The sequence below is a fragment of the Panicum hallii genome, chromosome 4 (assembly GCF_002211085.1).
Source record: "Panicum hallii strain FIL2 chromosome 4, PHallii_v3.1, whole genome shotgun sequence".
In the NCBI taxonomy this organism is placed as follows: Eukaryota; Viridiplantae; Streptophyta; class Magnoliopsida; order Poales; family Poaceae; genus Panicum; species Panicum hallii.
In genome coordinates this window covers 47,207,185-47,230,316 of record NC_038045.1, presented here as the reverse complement: position 1 = coordinate 47,230,316, position 23,132 = coordinate 47,207,185, and the positions used below count along the sequence as shown (strand labels likewise).

At 41.9% G+C, this 23,132-nt stretch overlaps 1 protein-coding gene across 1 annotated transcript; it reads right to left on the bottom strand.

Moving 5' to 3' along the window:
• Positions 1–741: 741 nt before the first annotated feature.
• Positions 742–22,811, bottom strand: LOC112889892 (chromatin structure-remodeling complex protein SYD-like). Its single transcript, XM_025956681.1, is given in 40 exon segments — positions 742–4,036; positions 4,119–4,490; positions 4,607–4,792; positions 4,876–4,920; positions 5,103–5,171; positions 5,310–7,433; positions 7,578–7,652; positions 7,793–7,876; positions 8,012–9,956; positions 10,039–10,260; positions 10,342–10,399; positions 10,479–10,586; positions 10,679–10,776; positions 12,777–12,851; positions 12,932–13,010; positions 13,173–13,342; positions 13,509–13,616; positions 13,704–13,784; positions 13,892–14,008; positions 14,763–14,852; positions 14,943–15,068; positions 15,252–15,465; positions 15,545–15,717; positions 15,822–15,918; positions 16,055–16,111; positions 16,227–16,270; positions 16,349–16,516; positions 16,628–16,808; positions 16,885–17,070; positions 17,178–17,275; positions 17,548–18,341; positions 18,429–18,493; positions 18,611–18,810; positions 19,182–19,384; positions 19,477–20,211; positions 20,214–20,249; positions 20,252–20,481; positions 21,482–21,543; positions 21,632–21,748; positions 22,570–22,811. Coding segments are annotated over 39 exon segments (12,924 nt in total). The 5' UTR covers positions 21,737–21,748; positions 22,570–22,811; the 3' UTR covers positions 742–992.
• Positions 22,812–23,132: the final 321 nt, after the last annotated feature.

Here is a 23,132-nt window from a genome sequence, read left to right as displayed (position 1 = left end):
GAACCAGACCCATGCAAACCGACCACTGATGGTGATGGAGATCGTCGTTCATCAGTTCTACTAGAAGTTACAACTTGAGAACTACTAGTCTTTTCCCACGGCCGGTCAGAAAAGAAAAATGAACTGCGGTACCGGCAAGCTTATTCCGCTGTACATACGCGACACGATTTACATGCATGTTGGACGCCCTATCTGCAACTGAATGCAGATAGTGGAGCACGCCCTGCGACGCGGAGAGCTATTTCAAGATTCTAGGCGACACAAGGCACGCCGACGTAGACAATTCGAACGAAGAAACGAGCTAGACTGAAAAAGGTCCACAGTGCGTTGGACTAGCAAACTTACAGTACTAGTTTAACTTGTTTGATTGCTGCCGTGCACCTTTGATCAGTCCAGCTTGAAACCTACCTCTTCAGGTTGAAAAATAGAGCTGCGCGCAGATGAAGCATGACCTAGGGATTCACCGATGCAACTCCTGCACATTGCTCCGTCCTGTTGCCTCATCATGCAGTCGAACTAGAGGGTTCTGCGATGCAGATTGCTGCCTGGAACGCAGCAGTTATTTACTCACCAGGATACCCCTCTGACAGATGACAACAGCCGGAATAGTAAAAGGATCTTCATAGAAAGTACTTAGGCTTTTGGCTAGTTCAAGTTCAACGATCACACATAATCTGGCATTAGAGCCACTTTGGGCTTCCCTATGAAATGAGGCATACCTGACTTCAACAATAGGACACAAAATGAACCGTGTCTTAACACCACAATGCGATGTAAGGTGGATCAAGCGACACACATCAGTTCAGGGAACATTCACACGTTTGAAAACAATGAACTGTCGTGCGCCACTGCTGCTGTAATCTCAGCACCACGTAAACTAGCATTAATTTCAGTAAAAGCTTCAACGGGTTACAACTCACAACTAAAGCTCTAATGGCAGTTCTTACTTACACGGATTCTAGTAGTTCTTAGTACAATATTTGCATATTTTACTATACACCTCCATCAGCATCTGCATCCTCGCCTTGACCTCTAGGAGACAGTAATGGCTGATCTGAACCGCCTTCTGTTGCATCTCCAAAAAGTTCCGCAACAACTGCAGCCCTTGCCGACTTAGCTTTTTCATCATCCCCCGACAGGTCAGTGGTCAGAGCTTCCCTTCCCTCTTGGCTGGGAAGCTCACTAGATGATTCTACCATAACCTCTGCAGATACTGGTATCGCTTGCTTTTCAGTGTCAGCTTCACAGAGTTCTGTATTTTCGCCACCAAGAGCAGGTTCGGTGTTTAGCAGTCCCTGCACAGCAGCGTCGGTCTTTTCCATCTTTGAATTTTCATCATTTCCCAAAGCATCACTGCTTGGAGCCTCATTTACCTCTTGGGAGCTGGGCGGCTCACTAGATGTATCTACCACAGCCTCACCAGATGGTGGCAATTGCAGTTCCGTATCAGCTCCAGCAAGTTTTGAAGATTCACAGCCGGCATCATGGCTGAGTGGCTCACTAGATATCTCTACCATTGCCTCACCAGATGAAGGTGGCAATTGCAGCTCCATGCCAGCTTCACCGAGTTTTGCATTTTCACCACCACGAGCAGTTTCCATGTTTAGTGGTCCCTGAGCAGCAGGGGCCTCTTTCATCTTCGCATCTTCATCATTTCCTAAAGGGCTGATGCTTGGAGCCTCCTTTACCTCTTGGCTTGGTAACTCATGAGATACATCTACCATCGGCTCACCAGAGGAAGGCGGCAATTGCTGTTCAGTGTCAGCTTCACCATGCTTTGCATTTTCACCACCAGGAGCAGGTTCGAGGTTTAGCAGTACCTGTGCAGCAGCAGCAGCATTTTCCGTCTCGACATTTTCGTTACTCCCTGATGGATCACTGCTTGGAGCCTCCTTCGCCTCATGGCTGGGTGGCTCACTACATATGTCTACCATGGTCTCCTCAACAGATGAAGGTGGCAATTGCACTTCAGTGTCAGCTTCACCATGCTTCGCATTTTCACCACCAGGAGCAGGTTTGGTGTTTAGCTGTACCTGAGCAGCAGCAGCAGCAGCAGCAGCAGCAGCTTTCTCTGTCTCGACATTTTCATTACTCCCTGATGGATCACTGCTTGGAGCCTCCTTCACCACATGGCTGGGTGGCTCTCTACATATGTCTACCATGGCCTCCTCAACAGATGAAGGTGGCAATTGCACTTCAGTGTCAGCATCACCAAGCTTTGCATTTTCACCACCAGGAGCAGGTTCAGTGTTCAGCAGTCCCTGAGCAGCAGCAGCAGCAGCATTTTCCATCTCGACATTTTCACTACTCCCTGATGGATCACTGGTTGGAGCCTCCTTCACCTCATGGCTGGGTGGCTCGCTACATATGTCAACCATGGCCTCCTCAACAGATGAAGGTGGCAATTGCACTTCAGTGTCTGCTTCACCAAGTTTTATATTTTCACCACCTTGAGCAGTTTCGCTGTTTAGCATTCCCTGAGCAGCAGCAGCAGCCTCATCTTCCTTCTTTGCAATTTCATCATTTCCTGAAGGGTCAGAGCTTGAAGCCTCCTGAGCTTCTTCGTTGGGTGGCTCACTAGATGTGTCTAACATGGCCTCACCAGATGAAGGTGGCAACTTCTGTTCAGTGTCAGCACCACCAGAATTTGCAATTGCTGCCCCAGGTGTGGACTCGGTGTTTAATACCTCGGCTCCCACTATAGTGGGAAGATCATTACCTTGAAAGTCATCTGTTTCGTTCCGCAGCTCCACCTTGAGTGACAATGACTCCAATGGAATTTGTACTTCACCAGATACATGAGACTTGGTACCTTTGCATACTTCACTGATGATAGTAGTATCATAAGCTTCTGTGCCATGCCCTTGTGTAGCAACAATTTCTGATTCTACTGGCATTGACACATCACCAGATGCATGACCCTCAAGATCTTTGCATTCTTTGCAAGCACTATCAGCATCATTAGCTTCTTTACCATCTTGCATAGGAACAACAATTTCTTGAACGGGCACCGATTCCATAACAGTTTCAGATGAAACAACATTGTGATCCTCTGCTGCGCATTCATCCCCTGTACTCGTTGTCAGTTCCACTTGCATAACAGAAGTTTCATCAATTGGCTCGGGTTCTGCAACACGCTCAGACGAGGCAGTAGGGCTACCATCTTTAGGTTCTGAGCCATCATTTTTCAAGTTTTCTATGGATTCCTCCTGCATATGACCACAGATATCAATTGGCTTTGCATGTGAATCAACAAGTTCAAATAGAATTGGTTGCTCTTCAGAAGCTTTAACATCTTCAGTCTTGCTTTCATGCTTAGAACCCACAGCATCTATAATTTGTTCTTGGTTCGACATAGTTTCTTGAGTTGATTCACTACCAACAAATACCACTGATGTGGGCACACCTGAACAGCTACCTACAGTAAGCTCTTCTCCACTAGTTGCTTTTTCATAGACAACAGTTTCCTCTCGGTCTGAAATGGTAGCTTCTTGAGTTGATTGTGCAGCAACAAGTTCAACTGAAGTGGGCACTTCTGAATGGCCAACTAATGTGGAACATGATGTACCACAGCCATCACCACGTTGCAAACTGCCATTTTCCTTGTTCAGATCACCTGTTCCTACGGCTCCTTGCTGACCAGAAATGGAAATTTCCTGGATACCCATCATTTCAATCCCTATTCCAGTAGAAGATTCTGTCTTGACAACGCAAGCAGCTCCAGCATCGCCGGTATCTTTATCGGATTCAACCGTCGCTGCAGTAGTTGCAGGAGAATCATTCCCAGATTGCAAGGGGCAGCTTTGCCAATCCATGTCAGTATTCTCTGGAAGAGTAGGGGTGATTTGAGTTGATGTAGTTTCTTGGCCATCAACACCAGCTCCTTTACTATCCAAAGAATCGCCACCATCAGCTGCTCGGGTAGAATCATCCAACATTGAGTCTTCCGAAGAAGAATATCCTACTAAAGCCATAGTAGATGCCGCTTGTGCAACTGAAACCTTCTTCATTTGTTCTGAACTATGAGCCTCAATACCTGAAAAGCCATACGCAAGTGAGTACTGAGCCAAGATATGCAATATCAACATTAAACGATGCAAAAGGAATGCCATTCTCACCTTGATCAGCAAAATCAGCAGCCTCCTGGACACCGACTGTCCCAATATCACCGCTACCAGAAGATTCTATCTTGCCAGCACAAACAATTTCTGCATCACAGGTATCTTTACAGGATTCAGACATCACCAGGGTAGTTGCAGGAGGATCAGTAGAATGATCCTTGTCTGAGGCATCATAAGGTCCTTGGATGCCCTCTACGTTAACCCCAGTAGAATGATCCTTGTCACCCTCAAAATCTGTTTTTCTTTGACAAGCTGGTAGCTCCACACCACCGCCACTACCCATGTTATCTCGCAACGGGTCCTGTTCTCCACCAGATGATAATATAGCACCATCACCAGTTGTCTGATGCAATTCATGCATGTTGCATCCTAGATCATCAGTACAGAGATTAGATAAAATTCTAATTGACTAGTAAGTTGTTCACAAATTTAAATACTGCAAAAGTCTAAGATAAAAATGCAGAGCTAGATATATTAGTGCTCACCACGCAAATCAGTTCCAGGTGATCCTTTTTCTCCAGATTCAGTTAATAGAGGAGCATGTGTACTTATGCCACTCTGATCGCCTGTTTCCTCATGATCAGCAATGGCAGTCTCCTTGACGTCCGCTGATTCAATCTCTGCAATTGAATCAACTTTTGTTTGTAGTTCTGAACTATTAATCTCGTCGCCTGGGAAAAAAGGAAACAGCAAAGGCATGCATAAATATTTATGTGAACATTAACTACTTCAGAGTTTTAAACACTGTGCACACCTGGTGAAGATACTGTTTTTTGTTCTGAACTATGTGCCTCCACAGCTGAAAAATGCAGATGCACATGAGTGACTAGGCCCATACATGCATGACGAAAAATACGTGCATTGTGCTGAGGAGTACAATCAACCATTGAAAAATAACAGCAGCAAAGGATGTACTATTCTCATCAGAGGCATGAATTATGGCACACGTGTGTGTGGGCACAAGTGGGTCAGAATGAGTACCTTGCACGTGTTCATCACTAGCAGGTGAGACCATCTTTGGTTGTTGGTCTGAACTATTAACTTCAGTGCCTGAAAAAAAAGGAGAAAAGAAATAAGTATCAGCAATTGTTACAATTACCACTGAAAATAACAGCACAGGGCATACTACTTTTCTAACCAAGAACGATGGCGCGTGCATGTGTGGGCTCGTGCACGTGATAAAAGTACCTTGCATATGTTCTTTATCATTTTCAGGTGCTAGTTCTGAAGCTGAAGCCATATTGGTTTGTTCCGTTCCATCAGACAGCGAAGGAGCCTGTGTGATTACATTTTCTGCACCAGACTGAATAGAAGATGCTGCCTTGATCTCTGGTTGCATTTCCATTGACGCTTCACCAAATGCACGATTCTCAGAATCATCGCATGCCTTATATGTAGCAATAGTATCATTAGCTACTGTAACATCCTCTTGCATAGGAACAGCAGTTTCTTTATTTGGCTCCAATTCCATGATAGTTTCAGATGTAGCAATGCCGTTCTCTGCTGTGCAGTACCCATCTGATTTTGTTGCCTCAGATTCCACTTGAATATCAGAAGTTTCACTGATTGGATTGGATGCTACAACAAGAAGCTCAGTTGAGGCAATAGGACCACCATGCTCTAGTAATGAGCAGTCATCTTCCAACCCTGCAGTCTGAGATTCATTTAGCGTTGGACCACAAATCACAGTTGGCTGTTCCTGTGTCTCAGCATGTTCAGATGCAGCAGATTGCTCTTCCGCAGAATGAACCATTTCTACAGTATGTTTTGCTCCTTCAGCGATAGTAGAATCACCATCAGGTTCTGTGTTGCAGGCATCCATAAATACTACTGTATTTGCAACAGTAGTTTCTTGAGCTGGTTCTAGAGCAACAAGTGAACTATGTGCTTCTGAATGGCTGCCTGCAGTAAGATCTTCAGTAGGTGCCTTTTCACACACAACACCTATCATGGAACGTGATGTACCAAGAACATCACCACACAACGGACTGCCAGTTTTTTCAACCAAATCCCCTGTTTTTTTTGTTCTCTCAAGATCAGCAAGAGAAATCTCATGGATACCCACTGTTTCAGTCTCAGTACCAGAAGATTCTAACCTGCCAGCACAAACAATTTCAGCATCACCAATAACTTTCTTAGACTCATATACTGTCGCCAGTGTACTTGCAGGGGGATCATGCAAGGTGCAGCTTTGCTTATTCATATCAGAATCTTCTGAAACATTAATGGCGCTTTCTTCTATCGATTCTCGTGTGGTGTCAACAGGACTAACAATGGTGTCCTCGATTTTATAATTAGAAACATCATTTGCATTGCTATGGGTTTGGTTGTCACCACCAGCCCTAACCAAGATTTCTTCACAAGATACCTGGCCCTCAAGATCATTATGTGCTTTGCAAACTGTGGGACTACTATAGGTAGAGACACCAACTTCTGCCATGCTGGACTCTTTATCAGTGGACTCTTTATCAGATTGGGTAGACGATGCATCCTGGGCTTCCTCAGGACCATCAGTATTCATGGCAGAGTGGGTCTCAACAGGAGTTCTTTTAGTTTCAAATGTATCGCCATCGGTCGTGCTGGCCTCTTTCTGAGATTGTGCGGATGAAGCATCCTGAGCTTCCTCAGGGACATCAAGATTCATGGCAGCATGAATTTCAACAATATTTTCTTTACTTTTAAATGTGTCACCATCTACTTGAGCAGAACAACTCTCATTCAAGTATTCTGAAGGAGAGTTAGTTAATAATGTTGTATCGTGAGAAGTTTCATTGCCCTGATTATGAGTTTGACCTTCACCAGAACTCTTACCCGACGTTTCTTCCATTTTCACCTGTTCCTTCCTATTCTCCAAACTCTCAACTAGATCTGAAGGCTGATCTAACTGAGTTGCTTGTGAAGTAGCAGGCGAACCCCTAGAAATATCATCAGCTTGTGTGTCATAAATTTTCACATCGTCTTTCTTAGAAACAGTGACATCAACATCAGTGCCTTCACTGTGCAAGACATAATCATCATCTTTGGTGGAGCCAGGAGTGTATTTAGCTGAGGAATCATGAGGAGCTTTGACATCTAGTAGTGATGCATCAGACTGCCTAGCAATTTCATCTGTACACGGTGCATCTGAGTGGCAAGCAGCACTGCTATCAAGTTTATCCTGCAATATGTCTGTTGCTGCACTACAGGTAAGCATATTAACATCAGCAGTCTTAAGATGCACCCCATGCGCTGCGTGTTCTTCATTATTTGAAGGTGCTGATTCTGCAACTGCGACTGTCTTTGTTGGTTGTTCTGAGCTATCAACCTCTATACCTGAAAAAAAGGAAGTTTAAACCTATGCATAGTGTCGGAAACTGGTACTAATAACGTTGAAAAATAACAGCAAATAGTGTTCTACTTTTCTCATCTGGGCCCAAAACTGTGGCACACGAGTGGGTGAATGTGTATAAAAAGTACCTTGCACATGTTCATCAGGTGCTGATTCAGCAGCTGAAACCACTTTTGTCTGTTCTGAACTATTAACTTCTGTACCTGAAAACAAAACCAGCAACGCATAAGAAATATAAGCCATTATTACTATTTTACCAGTAAGAATTGCAGCAAATAAAATACTGTTTTCCTCATCTGGACCAGGAACTGCTGGTGTATGACATGTGTGTGGGAAGGAGTACCTTGCATGTGTTCATCATTTGAAGGTGCTGGTTCCACAGCTGAAACCAGCTTGGTTTGTGGTACTGAACTATCAAAATCAGAACCTAGGAAAAAGGAAACATGAAGACATACACAGGTAATGTCAGGCACTGTTACTACTGGAACAGAAGTAAAAGCATAGAACGTGCTACACTTCTCATCTGGAACCAGAACTGCAGTCTGGGAGTAATAAATGATACCTTGTAAATCATCTGGAAGTTTTCTTTCTTCTGATTTAGCCACTGCAGGAGTTTGCGTCATCATCGTGGCAGTTGCCTCTTCAGTAACTAATGCGCCTGACACATGACTCCCCACCAGAATTGAAATGTCAGAAGACACATGACTCCCAGGATTCTTCTCTGTTTCACAAACAGAAGCGGTGGTAACCTCAGCTCTTAAAGAGTCAGCTCCCAGTTGCTCAACTGTTGTGGTGGGCCTCGCTGATATCTCTAACTTTTTTATGTCCTCCGCCTGCTTCAATCCAGTAAGTCGGGCGCGTCGTTCACTTGTAGCTGTTGCAGAATTACTTCTGCTCCGTGGTTCCCGAGCCGACCCTTTTCTCCTCCTGCCTGGTGCTTTATTTGGAGGAGCACTGTCAACCTCAGAAGGTACCAAAGTGGCATCCTTACTAGCAGGGGCTTCAGAGCACATGGCCACATTATCCTCCCCTATCTTGAGTTGTCCTTGATTTTGGGAATCAACAGGAACAGGTGCATCAAGGTGCAAATCAACCGGTTTATCAACGAAAGGAGGATTGGCAGATGTGGCAAGTGTAATTTCAGAATGAGTAGCATGGGTATCATTAAAACCACTAGGTAGTGTAGCTTCATTGATTGGGACAGCTACAGGTGTGCTTGGCTGAGAATCATACCCAGACTTCTCATGCAATGGTAAGTTAATATTTGGTACATCATTAGAAGTATTTTGAAGTGAACTGCCATCTCTTTCCTTCATTATTCCCGATTTCTCACTTTGGGTCATACCAGAACCAACTTCATCAATATTAACAGTGTAATACGATTTCTTCATAGCTGATCTTTGTCTAGTGCTGACCCCAGAATCCTCAGTACCAGATGTTTTCTTTCTGCGGCGATGTGAAGCAGATTGCTTCTCAACAGGCTTATCCGCCACCACAACATGTGATATTTCCACCAATCCTTCTGAAACCACAGGCATAGTAGGTGCAGGTGCCACTTGAAGCAATCCAACATTTTCATTATGAGTATTTGGTGCCAGTGTAATAGTATTGTCTGATGTCACAGTTCCAGCACATATATCTTTTGCCACAGGTGTTGAAATGGTCGCACCTTTATCTCCTTCGTGAACAGGAGAAATATGCTTACCGCTATCTGGTAACGTTGTATCCAGTTTAACTGCGACCAAATCCCTCTGGACTCCTGCCACTGCCACAGCACTCCCTTGTGATGGGGGAGTATTGACTTGAGTATATGAAGAAACACAACTAGTGTCTGCTACTCCGCTACCAGCTGAAACAGTTGGGTTAAGGCTAACATCATCTACACCAGATGATGTTAGAGATTTTGGTTTTCGGCCTCGTCTGCGAGGTGTTTCTCCTGCTTGGACTTTCCTGCCTCTAGCTGGTTGATGAGGTGCTGGAGGACCTGCTACATCATGAACACTCTGTAATGGTAAACCAATTTCCTTTTCTACAGGTCCTTCCAGAACAGTGACAGATCCGGAAGATTTAGTCTCAGTACCAAACTCTGGTTTGTTAACATCAGCTGCTGAAATAGAATGTACGTTAACATCTGAAGCAGCAGAATGGATCGGAGTAGCTGGTGCATCAGAATGGATGGTACTTGCTGGTGTAGCAGAACTACCATCCTGTGTGGTTCCAGTCTCATGTTTGACAGCATCAGTTGGAGCTGTAGGAGACAAGAAAATATCCGACCTTTTAGGTCTACCTCTCCGCCGTTTCGCTGGTGGGGAGTCCCCAACAGTTGGGGATTCCTCTTTCCTCATTTGCTCTGGTTCTTTTGAACTGTCCGCAAGAATTTCAGGCTTAATGCCTTTAGGAATATCTAAATCCTTCGACATACCACCAGGTTGGGGTGATTCGGGAGAATCAGCTTGACAAAGTTTTTCAAATTCTTCTTCGGTCCATTGGTCCTCATAAGAGCGAACCTATAAGTGTATCCATGAATTAGTAAATAAAATTTATCAGACCACAAGTGAGAGATACAATTGAAGAAAATGTGCAACTGACCTCACGAGCTCGTTTACCCCTTCCATAATGCTGTGTATCAAGGCCTCCAAGTTCACCCTTCTTCCTCACATTCACCTTTACACTTTTCACATTTGATGGCTCGTAAAGCTTCATAGCATGGCAGAAGGGCTTGAGATCATCATCAGTTACAAGACGAGAAGGCAATACTTCAGGGTCTAGCCCACTAGTAGAACCATCCTGAACCACCTTTTGCCAAGCAGCCTGCAAGGATGCAACAGAAATTACAAGAAGGCAGATATGTAAAAGCTTTAGCTGCAAGAAACTTGTATAAATCCAGCATACCATTTCTTCTTCTCTCCTTTGCTTGTCAATAGATTCAAATACATCAATCTCAGCTTCACTGCAGTAAGAAAAGTGAAGCGCAATGTTATGTTAATACAAACATAACATTCATAGTCTCACATCAAAGCAGATCTTACCTTCGAGCAAGAATATCATTCAGAGCATCATCGTCTAACACTGGAGCTGCTTCTTCCTTCTTACACTCACGTAGTAGTGATTCAAGATACTCCCTTCGATCTTCAGCACTACAATAACACCCCACAGTATGAATTAGAGAGGGAGGGGAAGGGGCCAGTCAGTGGGGTGCTAAATTATTTGAGCCAACAGAAGAATTTACCTTGTGTTATTGTCAAAGAAACCAGCAGTTATACTTTGATTAGCAACACCTAATTTGTGTTCTGCTGAAGCCCTGACTTGCTCTTCAACAGTCCGGACCTTATATTCAGCAAAATAGATTAAAAGTCAAAACAAATTGCAATGTTGAAAATTTTCAGCTCAACTAGAAGAAGGTATCAATTTTGGTTAAACCAAGAGTTACCCCTTAAGATACCAAGAAGTACTCCTTAAGATATTTAGGTCATCAAAAAATCATGTAGGGGATCAGCCAAGGCGCAAACAAATATCCCTCCTTTCTTAAATATGACGTTTAGGACAAGCAAATTAGTTCATTTTTAACTGATCAGCTTGTCCTAAACACATATATTTAAGGGCAGAGGTAGTACATAATAAAGAAAAAACTCCTCAAGAAGGTTTGTACATAGTCAGTATCAAAGGAGCAACTATATTTATTTGCATTACCTACAAATTAAAAGGTTTTCTTCATTTGGATTGAAAACATCAAACTGTGTTGTGCCTTCTAAACAGCAGCAGAAACAATCAGTTCTACTAAGAAAATCATTAACAATCATGGTTTTCTGCTCTTCCATAAGTTAAATACATTTATTTTTGTTTTCTGTGGATTCTTAGGTGAGTGTGGATTTCATATCCAAGGGCTCCTACACCCCCCACTAGGGACGCGAACATGTCACAATGTTTCAAAAAAATTGTTGAAACACCATGCATGTGATCCATATAAAATTAAGTGGACATGCAATAGTTTAAGTTTAAATTCATCCTAGATGTCCATAAACAAAATAGACAAACATTCAATTCGTTCCAGCATTGTTCAATCATGTGCTAACTGTAGCACACATGTTTTTTGATTCTTGATATCATAGATGAATTTGGACTTGAAATTTCGCTGGTAATTAATAAGAATCTTGATATCATCTTTGTTGAATGACATATTTAATAAGTTTTAATAAGAATTTCAAAGTTATAAGATTGACACTTAAAATTCGAGTTTAATCTTCTTCTTAACCTGATTTGAAACCTTAGTGCAACCCTCCAGTACATGCATTAAAATTTTGTCAATGCTAAGGTGAGTTCACACAAGGGAAACACAGGGATACTGTATACTCAAGAAATGAGATTGAGAACAGGAAAAAGAAAGAAAGCATGGGGTCCCCCCAAAAGCAGCATGCATTTATCTACCCACTAGGAAGTAATATAACGAGTACCTGTGCACTAAATACTCTCATAAACTTTTTTTTGCCAATTCATTTATCAGATACTAACAAGGTTGTATCGTGCATGCACTAACCATGGGGATGTTATACATCAAGTACATCTGCAGTAGACATTCTCAGGGATTTACAATGGAGGTGCTTACACATGGTGCGGAAAATTGTTTTCTTTGCCACCATATGCACCAGGTGTCCATAAGGCGGACAAGATGCTTAAGTTTGCAATTGCTTAAGGTGTGCTAACATGGTGGTTGAGCGTATTTAAGCACCTGCTTGCATTGGAGAGATTAACTTTTATACATGTGCTTGATGATGAGGCAACATTCTTTCTTTAAGCACTCGTGCCTAAGCACCTTGCATTGTACATGGCCTCATAAACTTTTTTTTGTTAATTCATTTATATTAGATAATGGCAAGGTTCTCTCAGATAAGCCAAAATAGTATGCTGTCAGGACACTATAATGGACTCTACACCAGTTCAAACTAGAAGTGTTGGACACAGCCAAAAACTTACTAGTTCTCTAGAGTGTCAAAGTAGTCCAGTCTAACCACAAAGAACTCAACTTGTGACATCATTCATTTTCTTTCTGAGCTATACTTTCCGCCTTCACACCAAACAGATATTATTTACCCTCTTCAATTTCGACTCACTAAGAAGGGCAGGCATGGCACAGAGGTATCCTCTATCTACTTGTTTCCTGGAGGTCCTGGGTTCAAATCAGCCTCCTTGCAAAATAAACCAAGGGAAAGGCTGCCTAGAAATCCCCTTCCTCCAACCCTCAGTGTGCGAGCTATCATCAATGGGTATGCCCTTTCAATTTATTAACTCGGTAAATGAACTTTCAACATAGCATCAAAAGAAATCACTACCGTTTCTAAACGTAAAACAAGAACCTCCTTCTTCTGACCAATCCTGTGGGCCCTAGCCTGTGCTTGCAGGTCAACCTGGATTATATCAAAAGGAATGAGTTTATGTAGTGTTTATATATATATTCCCATAACATTATAGCTAGATATTTAGGTACCTGAGGATTCCAATCGGTATCAAATATGATAACAGTATCAGCTGCTTGGAGATTGACACCAACACCTCCAGCTCGTATACTATCAAAAAGGGGTAGTGAACCATAGAGCTAAGTATTTGTCAGTCAAATAGGTAAATAACTTCAAACATTAATCAAATCAGTAGCCCAAGCATGCTCTGTGACTCATGAGTTCGCTAAGCTCCCTTTCTTTATAAGAACTAGTGATACAATTGTAACATACCTAAGAAGAAAAATGAATGCTTGAGAATTAGGATCATTAAATTTATCAATAAGAGCTCCTCTTTCATGGCCAGAAGTGTGCCCATCCAACCGAAGGTACTTATACTTCTTCCAAACAAGGTAATCCTCCATTACATCAAGCAATCTTGTCATTGTAGAAAAAAGAAGAACCTATAGGATTGTAGTTGCCGTCAGTGAACCAGAACTAATCACCAGAAAAGGAACCAAGAACCAAGAAAAAAGAGCGTTCAAGCTCAACTTGAAACTAGAGGGGAAAAAGGAACAATCAAATTATAATGTGTAGAAGTCAAACTAAATCCAGCTAGTATTCACTCACCCTATGGTCAGTTGCTTTGAGTTTCGGTAGCAGTCTGTCCAACATCTCAAGTTTTCCACAGAGCCTCACAATAGATGGCAGGTAATGTTTAGGTAGATAGCCCTCAATCTACAAAGAGAACCCAAACGGTTGATGGGACGCAGATAAGGATTCAAAAATAACAATAGTGAGGCAGAATGGAAGATTTGCATTTACCTCTTCAACATGAAGCTGGCTCAGGTAAGGATGGTTGCATATGTTTCTCAGTTCCATGACAGAATTGTGCACAGAGCGAACCTAAAGATAATAAACTAGCATCTTAGAGACGGGGTCCTTGAAATACTTAGGAAACGAAAATAAGAATTAACATAAGAATCAACTCAGAACAGTCAGATGCTATGTACCTTAACGGCTCCAATTCCACCAAGATTTTCTTCCACCCTTGTCATAAGGAGTTTCTGATAAGCAGATGCCTCACATCTTACAAGCCTTTCAATCTTTTCTGGCAGCTCATTTTCAACCTGTAGGTAGTAAAACAAAACTTAAATATTGCACAAATTATCTGGATATGGACAAAGATGAGAAAGGAAGATGATAAGAATCCCCAAGCTAATGAGCAAATTGCTAGGTGGTAACTAGGAGATCTGCGACAATGCATTACTCCCTTAAAATTTTTTATACGGCATATTAGGATTTCTAGAAGTCTTTAGAAGTGTTAATTTGACCATTAATCTATTTCACAGTGTATCATCATTTGCCACAAAATCAATGTCGTATGATTATGTGTATGAAAGTATATCAATAAATTTATATTTCACAACTAATATATACGATTTGTGAAATATAAATTTATTGATATAACTTTCATACACTAAGTATGCATATAATTTGATTAGTTGTTAGCCAAAATTATAAAGTTTGACTCTTCAAACTCCACTACGCTCTAACCCTAACAAAAAAAGAGGGAGTACTTCTTTTCATTTTGTTGAATATAGATCAGCACCAATGTCAAATTTCAAAAACAACTGAAAGGAAATAGAAGACATTTTGGTTGGCTTGAATTAAATTGTAAGACGAGGACTATGCTCGAGCCAACACATATCACGCGCTCCAATTGTTTGCAAATGTAAGCTCTGGAAAGAGACAGCTTTACTACCAATCATGGAGAGTAGAGCAGCCAAGCCAATGGAGAATGCAGAGTGGATTGCTAGAATGTAAATATGTAACTATTCGATTATTCTCCAAAACAGGCATTAAGATTGTGAAATCAAAGACCTTATGCTTAAGTCTTCGGAGTACAAAGGGCCGAAGAACCTGGTGAAGACGATTTATGATCAGCAAGTTTTCCTCCTCTGAAAGTAAGGCCTTCAAGCAGAAAAGATAATGTTGTGAAACATCATTCCATATAACAGAACCAGTCCACTATTTAGGAAATAAAATAAAACTGAATCATACCTCATCAGGTGAATTATCACCATTACTTTCAAATGGTTTGTTAAACCACTGAGAAAAATCCTCTGATGAATTAAATATATTGGGCAAAAGGAAATTTAAAAGTGCCCACAGCTCCTCGAGATTATTCTTCACAGAAAAAGCACATCAAATTAGCACAGAAAGAGAGACAGAGAGAGAATTTATGGTAGAGTAATATATAACTAATATAGAGGGTAGAGGCATTTTAGGCAGCCAACAGTTGGCGCAGACATTACTAGAAAAGCTACAGACTGAACTAACATATAACAGTACAAATGCAAACTTCAGAACCTGCAGAGGAGTTCCTGTCAGCAATAGCCGATGAGAGCTCCGATAAAGCTTCAAATCAGCATTGAGCTTACAAGAAGCGTTCTTTATACGATGTCCTTCATCAATTATTATATAATGCCACTGTATTTTGCTTAGTTTCGGCCTATCATGCTTGTTCATCAAGTACTCGTATGTTGTCAATAGAACATTGAACTTTTGATGAACAATCATCTCTCTGAAAGAAAATAAGCGAAGTGAATAAAATCTCCGTGTGGGCTAGTGCAAGATGAATTGGAAAAAAAATTAACATTTACTTGAACATTCTGCGCCTTTCTTCCGGAGGACCAGCATAAGCAATTTTATTTATACTAGGTGCCCAGAAGTTGAGCTCAGATTCCCATCCAGGAAGAACAGATGATGGTACAACCACAAGAAAAGGTCCTCGGTCGTTTTTTGTTTCCATAAGGTAGCATAACAGGGAGATTACCTGACAAAGCAGCAATGCAAATAAGGATTCAGGTAACTGTTTTAAACAACTATATAGCAGCAATGCAAATATGGACGTGCTGAACACACTGCACTGTGCCTTACTTGTACTGTTTTACCAAGACCCATCTCATCTGCTAATATTCCATTCAAATTGTTATTGTACAATGAAACCAGCCAACGCAAACCGTTCATCTGATACCTGTAGAATAGGTAGGAAACCAACAAACAGATATAAATGATCGAAAAGGAAGCAGAAATTTTTTTAAAAAATAATGATCTTATCACACGCGAAAGTATAAGGGAATTTGAACAGCAGAATGAATAACTCAGCTTACTCTCGCAATTTTCCACCCTGAAGATAAGATGGCTGATCATTCACAGTCTCCTTAACACTAGAAAAACGTAGGCAAACATGTCAGAATTAGAAAGGATTGAGGATCTAAAATCAAGAACATGCTTTTATTCCCACTGAAAAGGGAAGATATAATTTATCCAATTCAAAATTACCTGTGGGCCAGTTGATAGTACTTTTCGTTACTTTCCAGATAATGCTGCAAAGAGGACATCACAGTTAAGTAAATCTCAAACATGAACGAGACTGAAATCTGAATAACAGAAAAGTAAATAACCTGTGGCTGGTAGCTCTCATCTTCGATGTCGTTTGCAGGGTCACTCTTATCAGAAACATAAGATGCACGTCCATCTGTGGACTTTGCATTCTGCAATTTGGCCCCAAGTTTCTGTAGATATTTCTCAGTCTCTCGCAATAGTTGCTTAACTCGGTCAGATTTTGCATCCTACAATGTGGCAATATTTATCAAAGCAACTCAAATCAGACAAAGAGATACTGAAATCATGGGCTAAGCTCAAAAATACAGGTAAGTCAAAATATAGCAAGCAAGCCTCACCTGGACCATCCTAAGATATCCCTCAACATCATTGTTCTTAAGCAGATTGATTTTCTCTCGTTGGATCCTATCCAGTTTCTCCCGATGAATTCGTTCTTTCCTCTTGTGAAATTCTTTTATGTATCGATTGAAACCCTTCAGGCGTTCTCTCTTAACCTTGAAGCTGTCCTCAAGTTTCTCTCTGCAAAAGGAATTAGGTACAGATGACTTCAAATGATACAATAGAATGACGAATGCAATAGAGATTGGTATCCAACCTATGAGCCTCTATATCAGCAAAGAACTCCTTCTGTCTCTCACGGATTCTCTTTTGCCTTTCTTCCTTCATTTTCTGTTCAATTTTTTCAAGCTGTTTCACACGCCTTCCATGCCTATGTTTCTTCACTGCTTTTATGCGCTCCAAGTCAGCTGTATTGGGCTTGAAAAAGTCTAACAAAAATTCACTGCATGATATAATCAAGAAAACAAAACAGGAATCGCATAGTTAAACAAACATATAGACATATAAAGAAAAGAATAAGATTGATTGGGGTCTCCAACGACAACAAACCTGCGTACACGACGCTGAAGTGGCAGAAGTTGAAGTTTTTTCACTTCAATGACACTCTTTGTCTTTGCGGAGAAATCTTCAGATGAATTAACGCTTTCCTGAAGACGTAGGAAATTTAAATTTAACCAAGGTTTACAGCCAGCCAACAGAGGACAAGATGAAATCTAGTTGCGTAATAAAAAGAACACGCACACACAGAATAGCTTACTTAAACCAGATATGATAACAAAAATTAGCTGCTAGAATGCAAATCCTGAATTTGATAAAATAACGATTGACCAAGGTTATGGAACAGATATTCATAAACGTATATGAACATTTCTAAAAAGATGTCTTTCTCATTTCAGGCTGTCAAAGGGAGAAGGTAAACCTTTAGCTTCTCATAGGACACTGACATTCTGCTATGTAATTTATGCAGCTCCAATGTCCTTTTTTGTTTTTCATTGTACATTCTCTTCTGGTAATCCAAGATCCATTTTTCCGTCATTGTGTGCTTTGGAGGAGATGACGGTAAATCATCATGCTCCGAGAGATCCTCTTCTCCATCAGCAGCCTGCTCGGGCACAATCTCTGCTGCATGGCTACCATTTTCGACATCATCACCAACTCCGACTGTCTCTGGAATCTGATCTATTCCAGGCATATTGGAGTTGTAACCATCAACAGGCATATGGTGTGGCTTTGAAGGTGCAAGCGATTCTTTAGTTTCCTGATTTAGATGTTGTCTATTACCACCCAAAGCAGTAGGTCCCAGGCCTCCCCAACTCAAATTCCGGTTCAAATTTTCAGCATCAGTTCTTTGGATATCAGGAGTGATTCTTCTCGTATCTCCCTGAAAGTACGACTGCTGTGGTCCAGATGAAATGGGAGATGCCATTTCTTGGGAACGCATTTCAGAACTAGTTCCCTGCATAACAGAAGCTTGCTGCATATTTTCTACTTCCATAAACGACTTCTGTTCAGCTACCTTGATCTTCTTTGTGGCATTTTCTGGGTCCTTCAGAAAGGAATCGACCTCTGCAATACTTCCTGCAGATGTGGATGGAAGTCTAGAGATGTCACTTTGCCTACAAAAAACACCAGAGTTCTCCCGACTGCTTCCATTTTCCTTTCCCAAACCATCAGCCAATCTGCTCTCGCTGCCCCTCTGACCTGCACTGTCACCTGATTTTCAAGTATAAACTCATCATCGATATGACCAAACAGAAATATCAAATAGACCATACAGTGTGCTTTTTTCTTGGTTCTTACTTTCTGCAGGAGGCCCTCTACCCAAGGCAATTTCAAGATGCACCTTCCTGGGCTGCAAATTATTTCTACAAGAGAAAATAGCCTACATGAGTGCCACAAAATGAAGTTTGGATGTCATGCTTTGAAACCTGGATATACTCGGGGAAACTACAAGAAAAAGACACATGAAAAGAAATGCAGACCTAAATGCAAGAAATACTAAGCACTGTGCTCTGAGCTGCTTCAGCTGCTGTTCTTTGAATGGTATGTTTGAAGAGGTGTGAGACATTGGACTTGACCCAGGATTTCTATTCGGAAGTGCAGATGGTCTGCCTTCTTGCAAAGATGCCTCGGCTCTCTGTTGTGCTCTGATAATACCTTGCCTTTCTTGCATGGGACTTCCCTGGAAAGTTGCATTACATTTGTCTCAAATAAGAACTCTTAAAGATTGCATTAACTATTTAAGGTACAACTATTAATGAAAAGATGAGCAAACAAAAAAACTCCTCAAGATGGCTGGTGAAAGCAGGTTGCACCAGGCAAATGATTAACCGGGTAGGAAACCAACTAAGGCGTCCTCAGACTCAGAGATTCATCGAGACATGCATTAAATACAGTTCCATGCAAGCTCAATTGAACCTTTCGAGAATGAATATCCAACCCTCCCTACTTCCAGTGGACAACATATTATCTAAAAGGTACATTACATGATATCCGAAATATTATGTAAGTCTATGCACATAGGATCTCAAAGTATTAAAGCAAAGGCCTTACATGAGGAATCCCAGGCAGAGATGTAACTTTAGCTATTGAATGAAGTTCAGTGCCAGTACTGCCAGAAGCCAATTCCTTGCCTTTGTCCAGAAAATGTGAGCTACCTCCAAAGGATGAAGAATTGTAAGGAGGAACGGTGGGAATTCCCATTTGTGGTGCAGAAGTAGAGTTAAAAGCTCCCTGTGCCACTACATTAACTTTCCCTGCAATATAAGCAAGCTCATTATCAACAAGGTAAGTATTTGAACTCCAGTATTTCTCATTAGACCATTATATTTTGGTTAAGTGTAAGTACCTTCGACATTAACTCCAGAACTCATTAAATTGGGAATAGACCCTTGAGCATTCTTCATAATTGAAACTTGTGGATTTTGGTTCCAGCCAAAACCAGCATTAAACAAATTTGCTCCACCCTGTATACTTTTCTGCAACTCAATAGGGACACCACTAGAAGCCAGTCCTTCAGGAAAATTTGGAATTTGAGCCACTGTGAATGGATTTGATGGTTTAGTCTTGTCAATGGTCCTCCCAGAAGAAGTCAAAGCGCCTTCCTGGTGGGCCCTGATAAAAGGTGCACCACCATGTAACGGTGGCACCTGAGCAGTACCACCTTGCAGTGAACGTGGTTGCTCATGCTCCATCCCCATGGAAGGCTGACCTTGTCTACCAGTTTTGCCAACTTGTTTCCCCTTTCTGGTATTTTGTCCAGTGGAGATAGCATCTGACTTTGAGTTGTCTTCAGAATGCAGATCTCCAGCTCCTTTTGAATCCATCCTTTTTCTCTTAGAAGAGGTTTTCTTACTTGTTTTCTCATCAGATTTCAAAGAATCATGTGAATTCATAGATCTGGTGTCCTCCATCTGCAGACTTGCAGGGCTTTCAATGCCAGAGGACCTACCACTCTTTTGTGACATAGAGCCTTGATGAATATCAGCTGCCGAAAAATCACCCCTATTTGGCCCTGTGGGTACCCTGGCCGAAACAGATGCCCCATGCCTTGTCATATCTGTTGAAACTGACAACACAAAAGATGCATCAGGAAGTTAAACTCATATCTCCAAAACTATCAGAATTTTCCTTTTCAAGCTGCTTACCTGATGGAAACTGCCATAATCCAGCTTGCCCACTATTCTGGGATGCATCACTTCCAACCATGGGAGACTGATTACCTATCACCTCCTTGTCCTTTGGCATGGCACCACTAGAATCCCCAGCCTGCGGACCACCAGCAAATGGAATTCGCGATGATCGCAATGCATCCATATCAATTCCATGTTGGTTTACAACTGTCTCCATAGCCCTGCAGACATTACAGACAGTATGGATGTATTTTGAATTAGGAAGAGGCGAAAGCTTCAGCCTACATTGTTAAATTTCTACCTGCTGAAGAAGGCAGCATCATTTCACTTGTTATTTAAAGTATTCATAAAAAGTGCAACTAATTGGATTATTTGTTCTTACAGATTGCTTAATCGTAGGTGTCGGCTGTGTGGAAAATCTTCCGACGCCAATTGAGTTATACGACGAGATAGTGTTACTAAGTATGAAATCTCCCTATACAGGTCACAACAATTAATACTTGTAGATGCACACTGAATTTTTTCCCCCTAGCTGTTGCATGTGCGTAAGTCAATATTCATTGTGTGTGCGTGTTGGGGTGGGGCGAGGGGAACTCCGCAAGTCATCAAATTTTCTAACCTCAAAAGAAGGAAAGCCTCCATGAATTGCTCCCTCTGCAAACCATCAAATTTTCTAACCCCAAAAGAGGAAGCAAAACACAATAGTTCCAATATACAACATGGACGAGTGACTACCAAGTAACCTCCACAACATCCATAATCCTCCACCATCTCAACACAGGATACGCACAAGGATGAGCCTCATTTGCACTGTTAGCCCTTTCTTCTTTCCCCCCTTTCCTTCAGGTTAGGTTGGCTATGTGTTTAAAAAAAACAGATTTTTTGTGTTACTGGGTCCTGTGTTGCCCAAAGGGACCTCTGCTTGTTCCAACTTTCCTCTCCTAAATACTGGGGAAATTGGCTCTATAGCACTGAAAGAAACCTGCTTCAGTAAAATACAATAAAAGGTTACCTCCATTAAGTTCTTTTATTTTATTTTTCCTGTCTCTCTTTTTAAGGGCGCATCTACCCCCCCCCCCCCCCCCGCCCCCTTTCTTTGTTTTTGTCACAGACAATTTAGAGAATGCCCCCCACAAAGATACTATAGAGTTCTAGCCAAGATTTGAGTCATTTTCTCATTTCTATTCTAAAAGATACTGAAGAACCAAAGTACACATTCACCTCGATATGACTTGATATGGTAGTGACTGCTCCTTTCCACTGAGCTTCATATGTTGACATATCTGGAACATCAAACAAAAAGTAAGAAGCAAGGCGACATAGTTTTTCAGACTTTCAATACCCTTACGCATTATTGGTTGAGCTGCGTACCACATAAAGTTTCGTTGCTAGTTTAGCAGGCTCATCCTTCGACTCCTGAATAAGTTTATGAAGAAGTTTCGCAGCCTCCATCTCAACATGCTGTGATGACGCCATTTCTGAATTAACCTGTCATCACAGCGAGGTCATTCAAAATTCAAGAAAAAAGGAATATTCAGGGAAGCCCATGGTTCATGTTAAACTAAAAAATGTGGCAGCCTTCAAGCATCAAATAACAATTTAGAGGCACAGATACAATAGACAGTGTAATAACAACTTAGAAAATGTTGGCCTAGGTTTTGCATATTCCACTTTAGCTGGAGGTTTTGTGGGAAAACAGCATAGACAGTGCAATATTGCAGCTAAAGTTTGGATTGATAATTCAGGTCTATGGTGCATAATATGGACCTCTTCACAAACCATAACATCAGATGCATGCGATTCGCTGATTAAAAGAAATCAGCTTCTGTTAGGATAGCATTTAGCTTAAATGTTGTTTGGATAAAACTGGCTGTTTGTGACAGGTATAGGTAGTATTTATGTAAATCTATTTCCTGAGTTTTCAGAGCTGATTTTTTGCATCCAAGCTTTATCCTAATTTAAGAAAACATGGCTGCAGATGGTTAGTCTTTAAAACCACTCAACTACATCTTGTTTGCTTCAATTCAAGATCCAAACAACCCCCTCATCATCGATGTACTAGACAAATTCGCCACATGGTGCGCTCAAAGCTACTTAGCAGCTGGGTGAACCAACTAGATCGCCCCAAAAACCTTCCCTATATATTTCGCACCCAAAATTAGACTACGAGAAGCACTAACCCTAGCTGGGAAACAGAGCTATACTGATCGCGACCACGATTCCCAAATCCGCGCACAGGAAGACCGAACCTACATCTCATGTGAGCTCCAACTAGAGGGGGGAAACCCAGGCAAGCGGCGGCAACTTACTGTGATTGGGGATCGGAGAAAACCCTAGCGGGAAAGAGGAGGGGAGAAGGCCGGAGCCGCGGAGCCGCCGCGCGGGAGAGCTGGTGGTCTCCAGCGGCGGCGGCGGCGCGGCGGGAGATTCGCCGGCGAGTGCGGCGCGGTGGCAGGAGCAACGCGTGAGCTACGTGCCGGAGCTCAAGCTCGTCGCCTCCGCCATTTCCAGTTTCACACTAGACCCCTGCAAGTGATGCTCTCCCTCTGACCCTCCTCCCTCTCTTGTTCCGTGTGGTATTCGGCATCACAGCGTTAAGTCTTTTGTATGGGCTCACTGGTGGGCTGACGGCTTCTTGGGCCGGGCTGTAGAAAAGAGTTGGGCTTGCTCCTTCTTTTCCGCCGGTTACGTCGGTTTGTCTTTCTGGTCGGCTCTTTGGATCAGAGCTGTCCGTGCTGTCACAATTGTCAGTCCATTCCCTCAAAAAAAACAATTGTCAGTCCATAGAGTCTGTTCTTAAATAAATAATATCATAGATTTTTTCTCAAAAAATAATATCATAGATTTTATCTCAAATTTTGATTAATAATAT